At 40.5% G+C, this 15,262-nt stretch overlaps 1 protein-coding gene across 1 annotated transcript in view; it reads left to right on the top strand.

The window, feature by feature from the left end:
* Positions 1–15,262, top strand: part of nup153 (nucleoporin 153) — a 39,223-nt gene that overhangs the window by 5,398 nt on the left and 18,563 nt on the right. The window contains exons 2-6 of the mRNA XM_061896720.1: positions 9,058–9,301; positions 9,382–9,642; positions 9,699–9,838; positions 9,902–10,030; positions 12,268–12,384. Of these exons, the coding sequence (XP_061752704.1) occupies positions 9,058–9,301; positions 9,382–9,642; positions 9,699–9,838; positions 9,902–10,030; positions 12,268–12,384 (891 nt within the window). The remainder of the gene's footprint in view (positions 1–9,057; positions 9,302–9,381; positions 9,643–9,698; positions 9,839–9,901; positions 10,031–12,267; positions 12,385–15,262) is intronic.

The following is a 15,262-nucleotide window of genomic DNA, read 5'->3' as shown; positions in this document are numbered from 1 at the left end:
TTCATCATTGATGTATAAACTATCAGACTGCGTGGTCGTAGTAGTTGCTTTCATTCAGTAGGCCTTTAAAAGACTTGAATGTTCTGAATGAGTTGAAATTGTCGGTGTTGGAATTTTTTAAATCGGTCGAGAAATGTTGAAGTATTAACATTTTTATTTGAGAAATGGTGTTAAGGAATTCTTTGAATTTTGGAAAAGCCGGGAATTTTTCCTTCTTAAAAATAACTTATTTTTTGTCCTGATTAAGAGGAATGTTTTGACGGTGGAACGGTTGAAGTGGGTTAAAAAATGTGGAAGGAGTAGTCGACGGAAAAAAAAGGGATTTCTGGGAATTCCTGGCATGTTTTCGAACATGTAAAAATGATCGTTTGAATGTCCAGGATGAGTGGAATGTGTTGAAGGTGGAATGCTTTGAATCAATTGTTAAATGTGGAAATGGTGGATGTTTGAAAGGTGATCAATTCATTTGGAATGAAAAAAATGTCTCGGAAAACCTGGAATTCTGTGAATTTGTAAAAATTGTTGGAGAGCACACCATTTTGAACAGGCCGAATATTTTGGAGTTGGAACGGTTTGAATTAGATGAAAGATGTGGGAATTGTGGAAACTTTGAAAAATGTCCCTTTATTTTCTATGAGAAATTCATGGACATTTGAGAACTTAAGGAAAAGCGGGAACTTTTGGGAAAATGTTAAAAGACTTGAATGCTCTGAATGAATTGAAATTTTTGGCGTTGGAATTTTTCAAATCGGTCGATAAATGTTGACGTATTAACATTTTTATTGGAGAAATGGTGTTAAGGAATTTTGGGAAAACCGGGAATTTTTCCTGTTAAAAACGATTGAAGTGGGTTGAAAAATGTGGAAGGAGGAGTCGACAGAAAAAGGGGTTTGAAAAAAAGGAATTTCTGCGAATTCCTGGCATGTTTTCGAACGTGTAAAAATGATCATTTGAATGTCCAGGATGAGTGGAATGTGTTGAAGGTGGAATGCTTTGAATCGATTGATAAATGTGGAAATGGTGGATGTTTGAAAAATTGTCCATTTAAACCTGGAATTCTGGTTAATTTGGGAAATTGTCAAGGAAAAGATGAATAAATAGATGAATTTTGGTATAGAAAACGTGTTTGAATGTTTGGAACATTCACATATATATATATATATATATATATATATATATATATATATATATATATATATATATATATATATATATATAAATAACCTACTTACAGTTTAAGGGGTGAAACCTTGCCAAATGATTCTAAACCCTGTGTTAAATACAAAGATTGTTATCAAGGCTTAGGTCAGGCTGATTACAAAAATAACTACTAATCAAATATACTGCAAAAGATGGGACTGATGAAAAATAAATGTGTATAAAATTACGCAGTGCTAGAAGTAATAAATAACTTTATTAAGTAAAGGGTTAATTGAATCGAAGTACAAATGATAATACAGCTTCACTTCTAGAGTCATACTTTTTGCGCTTAAGAATATTTAGCTCCAGACTTCTGTTTGCTATTGTCATTAGTGCCACAAGTGGTGGAAACGTGTACTACAACTGACTACCATACAGACCACAGCCCAGAAGTATGATCTTTTTTGGCGGCCCAGCAGTACGGCTAAGAAACACTGGTCTACATTACAATTATTGTCCTTTTGCCAAAAGTCTGCTTAGCCACAGTAGATATGCTAATAATGTAAACAGAAGGCTCAAGTAAATCTCAATAAGTGTGTGCTTGTAACCTCATACACTTATACAGGTAGCCTACACAACAGGCTAATAATGTAAACAGAGGCCCCACTAAATCTCAATAAGTGTGTGCTTGTAACCTCATACACTTATACAGGTAGCCTACACAACAGGCTAATAATGTAAACAGAGGCCCCACTAAATCTCAATAAGTGTGTGCTTGTAACCTCATACACTTATACAGGTAGCCTACACAACAGGCTAATAATGTAAACAGAAGGCTCAAGTAAATCTCAATAAGTGTGTGCTTGTAACCTCATACACTTATACAGGTAGCCTACACAACAGGCTAATAATGTAAACAGAGGCCCCACTAAATCTCAATAAGTGTGTGCTTGTAACCCATCCATCCATCCATTTTCTACCGCTTATTCCCTTTCGGGGTCGCGGGGGACGCTGGCGCCTATCCCAGCTACAATCGGGCGGAAGGCAGGTTACACCCTGGACAAGTCGCCAGCCAATCGCAGGGCAAACACAGATAGACAGACAACATTCACACACTAGGGACCATTTAGTGTTGCCAATCAACCTATCCCCAGGTGCATGTCTTTGGAGGTGGGAGGGGCCTATCCCCAGGTGTGTGTCTTTGGACGTGGGAGGGGCCTATCCCCAGGTGCATGTCTTTGGAGGTGGGAGGGGCCTATCCCCAGGTGCATGTCTTTGGCGGTGGGAGGAAGCCGGAGTACCCGGAGGGAACCCACGCATTCACGGGGAGAACATGCAAACTCCACACAGAAAGATCCCGAGCCTGGATTTGAACCCAGGACTGCAGGACCTTCGTATTGTGAGGCAGACGCACTAACCCCTCTTCCACCGTGAAGCCCGTGCTTGTAACCTCATACACTTACACAGGTACACAACATATCCCAACGTCACTGCACGTTGGTTGATTGCGTCACCGCGTCAAAAACTTGCGTCACACGCCACTATTCGGCCTTGTTTTTAACTCATTCCACCGAAGGCCGAATGTGGCTTTTTTTGCCATATTCGGCCGAATATATTCGGTTACCGATTAATCGGCGCATCCCTAATTTTTATGTCTATTTTTTTAATGCCTGGTTTGCGATCGACTGACACACCCTCCGCGATCGACAGGTAGCTCGCGATCGACTAAATACCCACCCCTGCTCTATGACTTCCCAAACAGATGTGTGAGTATTCCACTGTTAAGAATACTCATTTATGGATATAAATTTAAAGCAGGGGTCTCAAACTTAATTTCTGGATGCAGAAACTGGTTGAGGCTGGGCCGCGAGAAAGGATTTCTTAAAAAATCTAACATGCACTTTTTAATGAATTCACCTTCTATGAATGGCTTTCCCGCCCTAGCAACATACTTGCCAACCCTCACCGATTTTCCGGGAGACTCCTGAATTTCAGTGCACCTCCCGACAATCTACCGGTGCAACCATTCTCCCCAATTTTTCCCAATTTTCACCCGGCCGACATTATTAAGAGCTGCCGTGACTGCACTGCCTTTAACGTCCTCTACAACAGTGGTTTTCAACCTTTTTTCAGTGATGTGCCCCCTGTCAACATTTTTTTAATCCAAGTAGCCCCTAATCAGAGCAAAGCATTTTTGGCTGAAAAAGAGATAAAGAAATAAAATACAGCACTATGTCATCAGTTTCTGATTTATTAAATTGTATAACAGTGCAAAATATTGCTCATTTGTAGTGGTCTTTCTTGAACTATTTGGAAAAAAAGATGTAAAAATAACTAAAAAACTTGTTGAAAAATAAACAATTGAAGAAGTGATTCAATTATAAATAAAGATTTCTCGACATAGAACACAAAAAAATCAATATTTATGGAACATGTCCATAAAAAGTCTTGCTGTCAAGACTGAATGTTGGATCATTGTATTATTTTTTCACAGTTTATGAACTTCATATTTCATTGAGGTAGTACTCAATAAACATATTTTTAACGGATTTATGAATTACTGCTATTTTTGAAAATGTTTTTAATATATCTCACTTGGCATTTGGCGCACCTTCAGGTACTTCCAGGAGTTAGCGCACCCCTTTATAGAGGACTACTGCTCCACTGCATGTCCATCTTATCTTGCAGATTGTATTGTACCATATGTCCCGCCAAGAAATCTGCGTTCAAAGGACTCCGGCTTATTAGTGATTCCCAAAGCCCAAAAAAAGTCTGAGCGTTTTCATTTCGGGCTCCAGTACTCTGGAATGCCCTCCCGGTAACAGTTCGAGATGCCACCTCAGTAGAAGCATTTAAGTCTCACCTTAAAACTCATTTGTATACTCTAGCCTTTAAATAGACTCCCTTTTTAGACCAGTTGAGCTGCCGTTTCTTTTCTTTTTCTCCTATGTCCCACTCTCCCTTGTGGAGGGGGTCCGGTCCGATCCGGTGGCCATGTACTGCTTGCCTGTGTATCGGCTGGGGACATCCCTACGCTGCTGATCCGCCTCCGCTTGGGATGGTTTCCTGCTGGCTCTGCTGTGAACGGGACTCTCGCTGCTGTGTTGGATCTGTTTTGGACTGGACTCGCGCGACTGTGTTGGATCCATTATGGATTGAACTTTCACAGTATCATGTTAGACCCGCTCGACATCCGTTGCTTTCCTCCTCTCCAAGGTTCTCATAGTCATCATTGTCACCGACGTCCCACTGGGTGTGAGTTTTCCTTGCCCTTATGTGGGCCTACCGAGGGTGTGGTAGTGGTTTGTGCAGCCCTTTGAGACACTAGTGATTTAGGGCTATATAAGTAAACATTGATTGATTGATTGCGCACGCTTTTATATCATACAATCAACGTGCCGGCTTTGTAACATGTTCTATGAGACATGTGAAGAACAACGTATGTGGCTGCAAAACGTACTTGTTCAACACTGAGGGTAGCCGTATAAACAACTTCAACACTGTTACAAATATCTGCCACACTCTAAACCGACATCAAACAAGAATGACCAACATATTTTGGAGAATTTCCGCACCCTAACACAACTTAAACACAAGAGAACAAATACCCAGAACACCTTGCAGCCCCATCTCTCCCGGTGCTACATACACCACCTCAACTGACGCAAGTAGGGAGGGTGGGGCCCTGGGGGGGTGTGTGTATATTGTATGGAATTGAGGGTATTTGTTCTGTTGAGTTTGTTGTATTACAGTGCGAATGTTCTCCTGAAATGTGTTTGTCATTCTTGTTTGGTGTGGGTTAACGGTCTGGCATATATTTGCAATGGTGTTAAAGTTTTTTTTACGGCCACCCTCAGTTTAACTTTTGTAGCTGTTGACCAAATATATCTTGCAACATCACACGTGTATGTCAAGAACAGCGCCGTTCCAGCACTCCATGAAAAGCGTGATTGTGTAAAAATCGGCCTTGAATCTATGGGGACTGACGTGAAAGTCGAGAATGTTGAGTAGTATGACGCTGTCAAGTTCTGTTCATATTAAACTCACGGGCCGCACATACATTAAATTGTCATATCTAAGCGCGGGCCGCAGAACAACGTCTCGCGGGCCGCATGTTTGAGACCCCTGATTTAAAGGAATGCTAATAGAAAGTTATGTCACACAGACAGACTTTTCCCCACGCTTACATTTCATTGTGCAAAATGTGAATGTTTTGAAGGGAACTAAATGTGATCCCCTTTAAAGGGGAACATTATCACAATCTCAAAAGGGTTAAAAACAATAAAAATCAGTTCCCAGTGGCCTGTTGTATTTTTTGAAGTTTTTGTCAAAATTTTACCGGCCCCCGAATATCCCTAAAAAAAGCTATAAAGTGCTTGATTTTGGCTATTTGCGATGAGACTATCCATTTCCCTGTGACGTCATACAGTGCTGCCAATGTAAACAAACAACGGCGAATACCACAGCAAGATATAGCGACATTAGCTCGGATTCAGACTCGGATTTCAGCGACTTAAGCGATTTAAACGATTACGCATGTATTGAAACGGATGGTTGGAGTATGAAAGTATTGAAGAAGAAACTGAAGCTATTGAACGAATAGCTATTGACGCTATTCATAGCCATAGCATGGCCGAATAGCTGCGTTAGCATCGCTGGTAAAATGTGCGGACCAAACGATCGGGACTTTCGCATCTCGTGACACTGGAGCAACTTAAATCCTTCTATTGGTAAGTGTTTGTTTCGCATTAAATGTGGTTGGAAGTAAACGTAATATAGTTGCAAATGCATCTGCAGGTAATCCATACATCTCTGTGCCATGTCGCCGGTAAATAGTATGTTAGCATCGATTAGCGTAGCATGTTAGCATCGGTTAGCTGGCAGTCAACATCAACAAAACTCACCTTTGTGATTTAGTTGACTTTATAGTTGCAAATGCATCTGCAGGTTATCCATACATCTCTGTGCCATGTCTGCTTTAGCACCGCCGGTAAATAGCATGTTAGCATCGATTAGCGTAGCATGTTAGCATCGGTTAGCTGGCAGTCAACATCAACAAAACTCACCTTTGTGATTTAGTTGACTTTATAGTTGGAAATGCATCTGCAGGTTATCCATAGATCTCTGTGCCATGTCTGCTTTAGCACCGCCGGTAAATAGCATGTTAGCATCGATTAGCCTAGCATGTTAGCATCGGTTAGCTGGCAGTCAACATCAACAAAACTCACCTTTGTGATTTAGTTGACTTTATAGTTGCAAATGCATCTGCAGGTTATCCATACATCTCTGTGCCATGTCTGCTTTACGACCGCCGGTAAATAGCATGTTAGCATTGATTAGTGTAGCATGTTAGCATCGGTTAGCTGGCAGTCAACATCAACAAAACTCACCTTTGTGATTTAGTTGACTTTATAGTTGCAAATGCATCTGCAGGTTATCCATACATCTCTGAGCCATGTCTGCTTTAGCACCGCCGGTAAATAGCATGTTAGCATCGATTAGCATAGCATTTTAGCATCGGTTAGCTGGCAGTCAACATCAATAAAACTCACCTTTGTGATTTAGTTGACTTTATAGTAGCAAATGCATCTGCAGGTTATCCATACATCTCTGTGCCATGTCTGCTTTACGACCGCCGGTAAATAGCATGTTAGCATCGATTAGTGTAGCATGTTAGCATCGGTTAGCTGGCAGTCAACATCAACAAAACTCACCTTTGTGATTTAGTTGACTTAATGGTTGCAAATGCATCTGCAGGTTATCCATACATCTCTGTGCCATGTCTGTCTTAGCATCGCCGGCGGCAGACACTTTGGCATCTTCGGGCCAGTGGTGCAACTTGAATCCCTCCCTGTTAGTGTTGTTACACCCTCCGACAACACACCAATGAGGCATGATGTCTCCAAAGTTCCAAAAAATAGTCGAAAAAACGGAAAATAACAGAGCTGAGACCCGGTGTTTGTAACGTGTTGAAAATGAATATGGCGGGTGTGTTACCTCGGAGACGTCACGTTCTGATGTCATCGCAAAAAGAGCGATGAACAGAAAGGCGTTTAATTCGCCAAAATTCACCCATTTAGAGTTCGGAAGTCGGTTAAAAAAATAGATGGTCTTTTTTTCTGCACCATCAAGGTATATATTGACGCTTACATAGGTCTGCTGATAATGTTCCCCTTTAAAGGGGCTACAAAATACTTCCAAAGCAGGACCTCCACCCAGACATACAGTACCAGAACATAGCTCCTGAAATGTGGCCCACATTCCCTTTTTATTAGGAAAATAATTTCATGGAAATGACTGCGGTCATTTGATTTTAATAATAACATATTTAAATGATGTCACGTTTGGGACAGGTGTGTGTGCACGTCTGATGTTGCTCACTGAATGCTCAGGGAGGGTTTTTTGCATTTGCTCACAGCCATGAGACGTTAGAGGGAACATTGATTATGATCTGTTATGTCATGCATTGCATGTTATGTGAGGTATATCCTGTGTAGATGAGTACATGGCATGACCTAGTACTACTTGTTTACAAAAAGACACGTTCAATTGAGGCTTGCATTAGACCTCATGATAGCACTGTGTTTATGTTGGAATGTCTTACTACTACAGTTGTGTTATTTCGGACATTTTGTAATTATTGCACCTATTTTTGCTATTCTAACATTTTCCTGTTTGCACCTGTGCTCCTGGTGAAAAAGCGAAGCGTAGTTTAGGTTTAGGCTCTCTAACACGCACCAGACGGCGTCATAAATGTGAAATAAATACACAGAACCACCAAACAAATAATTTATTACCATCTTTTGAACTGTTTGCAAATGCACCAGCTCATTCAATTTAAATCATTTTGATTTAATAAAGGGTTTGAATATACACATCATGTATTAATATAACAGATCTCTCTTTTTTTGTAACACAGTCAGGAAATGTAGCGTACATTTGTAGTTATTTCCCCATGTTTCTGCACAATAACTTAGATATGGTAACACATTCATGCATTTTTATGTATCAAATATACAAATCAATCAATCAATGTTTATTTATATAGCCCCAAATCACAAATGTCTCAAAGGACTGCACAAATCATTACGACTACAACATCCTCGGAAGAACCCACAAAAGGGCAAGGAAAACTCACACCCAGTGGGCAGGGGGAATTTACATCCAGTGGGACGCCAGTGACAATGCTGACTATGAGAAACCTAGGAGAGGACCTCAGATGTGGGCAAAAATGGAAAAAGATGAGGGGAAAAATATAGTGTTTGTTTTAATATTGTTTGTGTAGGAGGACAAACATGACACAAACCTCCCTAATTTTTATAAAGCACACTATTTCTATTAAAAATGCTTCGCTTATTCGAATATTTTGCGAGTGCCGTTTTGTCTTACTAATTTTGCCGGTCTTTGAACTCAGCGTGGTTTGTTTACATGTACAACTTTCTCCGACTTTCTAGGACGTGTTTTATGCCACTTCTTTTTCTGTCTCATTTTGTCCACCAAACTTTTAATGCTGTGTGTGAATGCACAAAGGTGGGTTTTGTTGAATTTATTGACTTGTGTGGAATGCTAATCGGGCATATTTGGTCACTGCATGACTGCAAGCTAATCGATGCTAACATGCTATTTAGGCTAGCTATACGTACACATTGCATCATTATTCCTCATTTGAAGCTATAATTGAGCTCATTTAGTTTCATTCAAGTCCTCTTGATTCTATTTATATCTCATATCACATTATCTGTATGTAATATGGCTTTTAAATTTGTTTTGCGGCTCCAGACAGATTTGTATATTTGTTCCAATATGGCTCTTTCAACATTTTGGGTTGCCGAGCCCTGTTCTATTATATCATTTTGTGTAGACAAATATTTCTTTTTTTGTCTTGTTTTGCTTTTAACTTGTCTGCTGTCTCTGCAGCAGCAGCAGCAGTCGGGCCTGATGAGCCGAGTGACCGACACCGTCAAGAGCATCGTTCCATCCTGGCTGCAGAAGTACTTTAAGAATGGAGACGCACCAGAAGAAGAAGAAGAAAGAGGAGGAGGAGATGTGTTAGAATTGAGGGAAAATTGCCAGGCGCCTCCTCTTCCTCCGAACGGCAGCGAAGAAGGACCTCCTTCCCTGGATGGACGCCACACGCCGGAGGCCAGCACCAGTAACGCAGGTCAGCTTGTGTCCTGGCTGCAGGCAGCGGAGAATAAAGGTGACGTCATTCAAGTCAAATGTCTTTCTTTGTCACGGCAGAGCCCTCAAACAGCCGGGCGTCCCTCAACTTTCAGGACTACATGCTGTCGCGGCCCCCGCTCCACCGCTCCCAACTCCACTTCCGCCCGCTGGACGCCTCCTCCCCCAGCAGCCTCTTCTCCCAGCCTTCCACCTCCTCCGCGCCGGGGCCTTTCTCCACGGGCTTCTCCTTGGTCAAGGAGATCAAGGACAACCTGTCGCAGCACGAGGACGACAACATCTCCACCACCAGCGGCTTCTCCTCGCGCGCCTCCGACAAAGGTAGCGCTCGTCAATGTCGCAAAATGAATTGCGTCTTAACCGCAGCTCCCCCGCAGATGTGCCCGCCTCCAAAACCGCCTCGCTCCCGCAGCTGTGGTCGCCGGAAACGGACAGAAGCGTGTCCGTGCCGCAGCCCTCTCAGTCTGGTCTGAAACGGCCCGCCTTCAACCTGTCTGTCTTCAGCACCTCCGCCAACGTGAGTCTTCACGGTGGCCCAGTGAAAAGACGCATACTTGACTCTGACCTCCCCGTGCTCCAGGCTACGCTCAACAGCACAACCCTCAACTCCAGCCAGCTGGGAGACTCGCCCTTCTACCCGGGCAAGACCACGTACGGCGGAGCGGCCGCGCTCAAGACCTCCCACACTCGTCCTGGGACACCATACCAGGTGAGCTTGTGGGAATTGTGCAGGTGTTTAAGTTTTTGACGGTTACCGTATTTCCTTAAATTTCCGCCGGGTACATAGTATGCACCTGCCTAGAGATACTGCCGGGTCAAACTCGTTTCGCAAAATATAATTTTTATTAGCACATGTCTAGAATTTCCGCCGGGTCAAACTCGTCTCGCCATTAGTGAGAGTCCAGTCCATAGTGGATCTAACATACTAGTGTGAGAGTCCAGTCCATAGTGGATCTAACATAATAGTGAGAGTCCAGTCCATAGTGGATCTAACATAATAGTGTGAAAGTCCAGTCCATAGTGGATTTAACATAATAGTGAGAGTCCAGTCCATAGTGGATCTAACATACTAGTGTGAGAGTCCAGTCCATAGTGGATCTAACATAATAATGATAGTCCAGTCCATAGTGGATCTAACATAATAGTGAGAGTCCAGTCCATAGTGGATCTAACATAATAGTGAGAGTCCAGTCCATAGTGGATCTAACATAATAGTGTGAGAGTCCAGTCCATAGTGGATCTAACATAATAGTGAGAGTCCAGTCCATAGTGGATCTAACATAATAGTGTGAAAGTCCAGTCCATAGTGGATTTAACATAATAGTGAGAGTCCAGTCCATAGTGGATCTAACGTAATTCACTGAGAGTCCAATCCATAGTGGATCTAACATAATAGTGAGAGTCCAATCCATAGTGGATCTAACGTAATAGTGAGAGTCCAGTCCATAGTGGTTCTAACATAATAGTGAGAGTCCAGTCCATAGTGGATCTAACATAATAGTGAGAGTCCAGTCCATAGTGGATCTAACATAATAGTGAGAGTCCAGTCCATAGTGGATCTAACATAATAGTGAGAGTCCAGTCCATAGTGGATCTAACATAATAGTGTGAGAGTCCAGTCCATAGTGGATCTATCCCCAGGTGCATGTCTTTGGAGGTGGGATGAAGCCCCAATGCTGAGGTGAGGAGCCCTGCTGCAGGTTTAGGCCCTAACAAAGGCCATTGTCCTCTTGCCAACTTGTTGCTTGCTGCTGTTGTTTTTGGCCACGTCTTCAGCAGCTGGTCGTGCCGCCTTAGAGCAGCAGCTGCTTAGGATGTGCTCCAGCGAGCCTTTTTTGGAGCCCAGCACACAGGCTGGAGAGTCATTCATGCCCCAGAGATGGAGATTGGCCAGGCTGGGTAAGACGTCATAGCTTGCTTGAACCATGAACTTAATGCCAGCCTGATCTCAAACCAGGTCACCTTCCTCTCCAGCGCACCCTCCCACCTTGTCCATGCTCCCTGCGGCTTTGTTCCTCCTCAACCTCCGCACCCACTTCCTTCAGGACTAGCTGGCATTTCTCCTTACTCATGTGCCTTCTAGCAAGGTTGGAGGAAGGCTACCAGGTTGCCACCAGGGACTCACCTGAGCCCTCCACTTCCTGCCAGTTCGCAGCACGATGCCCGCTGATGCCACTTTAGAGTCCTTGCATTCACGATACAGCAAAGCTCTCTGGTTGTGAGAGACTCTGAACTCCTCGTCTGGATCTTGTTGGTCTTCCCGACACAATAAGTGTGAACATGTAAACATAGAGACAGGAAGTGACGTGACCTGTGTAACATCTAATTCTTATTTAAGTATGGAACTAAGTATGTTATTTAGTATTTATTATCTAAATAATGTAGGACCAAATTATTGTTTCAAAGTAGTAGCACATGTGTTATATTCTGATGTTTATTCTAGTTGGACAGTCCTGCACTTCAGTTCCTAGCTGTTGTTGTTTTCGTTGGGAACAGACGCGGGTTGAAAAGAAAAGATGACTACAGTGCGTTTGAAAACATTTTTAAAAACTGCCCCGAGTTCTTTGCTCTCTGCAGCACTCATCTTGTGTTTCTCTTCTCCCTCCCTGCATAAAGCAACATCGAGATGATGCAACCAAACATGCTATTTGATACCGTTACACCATTGGCTGTTTAGTGTGTTTCTCCCATTGCTCACACACAACTTCCTGTTTTGCAGGCTTAGCGTGCTTCAGTCCTTACGGTTTCTTGCCACCAAAAACCTCCACATATATTTATCAAACACATTTTTATGGCGGTATATATTGATATTGTTTTATGGTCCCAGCCCTTTGTCGCCATGTCATGCTGCTGTTCCTCACTGGGAATCTGCCAGACTTCATTTTTTTACCAATGTACTCTTTTGTGTGGCTTCTTCAATCTTTAACCAACTGCTGTGCTCTTTAGGCCCCCGTGAGGAGGCAAATCAAAGCCAAGCCTGCTGGCGCGCAGCCTTGTGGGGTCACCAGCGCCACCGCCAGGCGCATCCTGCAGTCTTTGGAGCGCATGTCAAGTCCTCTGGCAGTAAGTTGTACTATATATATTGCAGTATCAGTGTGAGATGTGTGTTATATATAGTAGTATGAGTGTGAGATGTGTGTTATATATAGTAGTATCAGTGTGAGATGTGTGTTATATATAGTAGTATGAGTGTGAGATGTGTGTTATATATTGCAGTATCAGTGTGAGATGTGTGTTATATATAGTAGTATGAGTGTGAGATGTTTGTTATATATAGTAGTATCAGTGTGAGATGTGTGTTATATATAGTAGTATCAGTGTGAGATGTGTGTTATATATTGCAGTATCAGTGTGAGATGTGTGTTATATATAGTAGTATGAGTGTGAGGTGTGTGTTATATATAGTAGTATGAGTGTGAGATGTTTGTTATATATAGTAGTATGAGTGTGAGATGTGTGTTATATATAGTAGTATGAGTGTGAGGTGTGTGTTATATATAGTAGTATGAGTGTGAGATGTGTGTTATATATAGTAGTATGAGTGTGAGATGTTTGTTATATATAGTAGTATGAGTGTGAGGTGTGTGTTATATATAGTAGTATGAGTGTGAGATGTGTGTTATATATAGTAGTATGAGTGTGAGATGTTTGTTATATATAGTAGTATGAGTGTGAGATGTGTGTTATATATAGTAGTATGAGTGTGAGATGTGTGTTATATATAGTAGTATGAGTGTGAGATGTGTGTTATATATAGTAGTATGAGTGTGAGATGTTTGTTATATATAGTAGTATGAGTGTGAGATGTGTGTTATATATAGTAGTATGAGTGTGAGATGTGTGTTATATATAGTAGTATGAGTGTGAGATGTTTGTTATATATAGTAGTATGAGTGTGAGATGTGTGTTATATATAGTAGTATGAGTGTGAGATGTGTGTTATATATAGTAGTATGAGTGTGAGATGTGTGTTATATATAGTAGTATGAGTGTGAGATGTGTGTTATATATAGTAGTATGAGTGTGAGATGTGTGTTATATATAGTAGTATGAGTGTGAGATTTTTGTTATATATAGTAGTATGAATGTGAGATGTGTGTTATATATATAGTAGTATGAGTGTGAGATGTGTGTTATATATAGTAGTATGAGTGTGAGATGTGTGTTATATATAGTAGTATGAGTGTGAGATGTGTGTTATATATAGTAGTATGAGTGTGAGATGTGTGTTATATATAGTAGTATCAGTGTGAGATGTGTGTTATATATAGTAGTATGAGTGTGAGATGTGTGTTATATATTGCAGTATCAGTGTGAGATGTGTGTTATATATAGTAGTATGAGTGTGAGATGTTTGTTATATATAGTAGTATCAGTGTGAGATGTGTGTTATATATAGTAGTATCAGTGTGAGATGTGTGTTATATATTGCAGTATCAGTGTGAGATGTGTGTTATATATAGTAGTATGAGTGTGAGATGTGTGTTATATATAGTAGTATGAGTGTGAGATGTTTGTTATATATAGTAGTATGAGTGTGAGATGTGTGTTATATATAGTAGTATGAGTGTGAGGTGTGTGTTATATATAGTAGTATGAGTGTGAGATGTGTGTTATATATAGTAGTATGAGTGTGAGATGTTTGTTATATATAGTAGTATGAGTGTGAGGTGTGTGTTATATATAGTAGTATGAGTGTGAGATGTGTGTTATATATAGTAGTATGAGTGTGAGATGTTTGTTATATATAGTAGTATGAGTGTGAGATGTGTGTTATATATAGTAGTATGAGTGTGAGATGTGTGTTATATATAGTAGTATGAGTGTGAGATGTTTGTTATATATAGTAGTATGAGTGTGAGATGTGTGTTATATATAGTAGTATGAGTGTGAGGTGTGTGTTATATATAGTAGTATGAGTGTGAGATGTGTGTTATATATAGTAGTATGAGTGTGAGATGTTTGTTATATATAGTAGTATGAGTGTGAGGTGTGTGTTATATATAGTAGTATGAGTGTGAGATGTGTGTTATATATAGTAGTATGAGTGTGAGATGTTTGTTATATATAGTAGTATGAGTGTGAGATGTGTGTTATATATAGTAGTATGAGTGTGAGATGTGTGTTATATATAGTAGTATGAGTGTGAGATGTGTGTTATATATAGTAGTATGAGTGTGAGATGTTTGTTATATATAGTAGTATGAGTGTGAGATGTGTGTTATATATAGTAGTATGAGTGTGAGATGTGTGTTATATATAGTAGTATGAGTGTGAGATGTTTGTTATATATAGTAGTATGAGTGTGAGATGTGTGTTATATATAGTAGTATGAGTGTGAGATGTGTGTTATATATAGTAGTATGAGTGTGAGATGTGTGTTATATATAGTAGTATGAGTGTGAGATGTGTGTTATATATAGTAGTATGAGTGTGAGATGTGTGTTATATATAGTAGTATGAGTGTGAGATGTGTGTTATATATAGTAGTATGAGTGTGAGATTTTTGTTATATATAGTAGTATGAATGTGAGATGTGTGTTATATATATAGTAGTATGAGTGTGAGATGTGTGTTATATATAGTAGTATGAGTGTGAGATGTTTGTTATATATAGTAGTATGAGTGTGAGATGTGTGTTATATATAGTAGTATGAGTGTGAGATGTGTGTTATATATAGTAGTATGAGTGTGAGATGTGTGTTATATATAGTAGTATGAGTGTGAGATGTTTGTTATATATAGTAGTATGAGTGTGAGATGTGTGTTATATATAGTAGTATGAGTGTGAGATGTGTGTTATATATAGTAGTATGAGTGTGAGATGTGTGTTATATATAGTAGTATGAGTGTGAGATGTTTGTTATATATAGTAGTATGAGTGTGAGATGTGTGTTATATATAGTAGTATGAGTGTGAGATGTGTGTTATATATAGTAGT

Source organism: Nerophis ophidion, linkage group LG04 (genome assembly GCF_033978795.1).
Source record: "Nerophis ophidion isolate RoL-2023_Sa linkage group LG04, RoL_Noph_v1.0, whole genome shotgun sequence".
Classification (NCBI taxonomy): Eukaryota; Metazoa; Chordata; class Actinopteri; order Syngnathiformes; family Syngnathidae; genus Nerophis; species Nerophis ophidion.
This window is presented reverse-complemented; position numbering and strand designations above follow the sequence as displayed.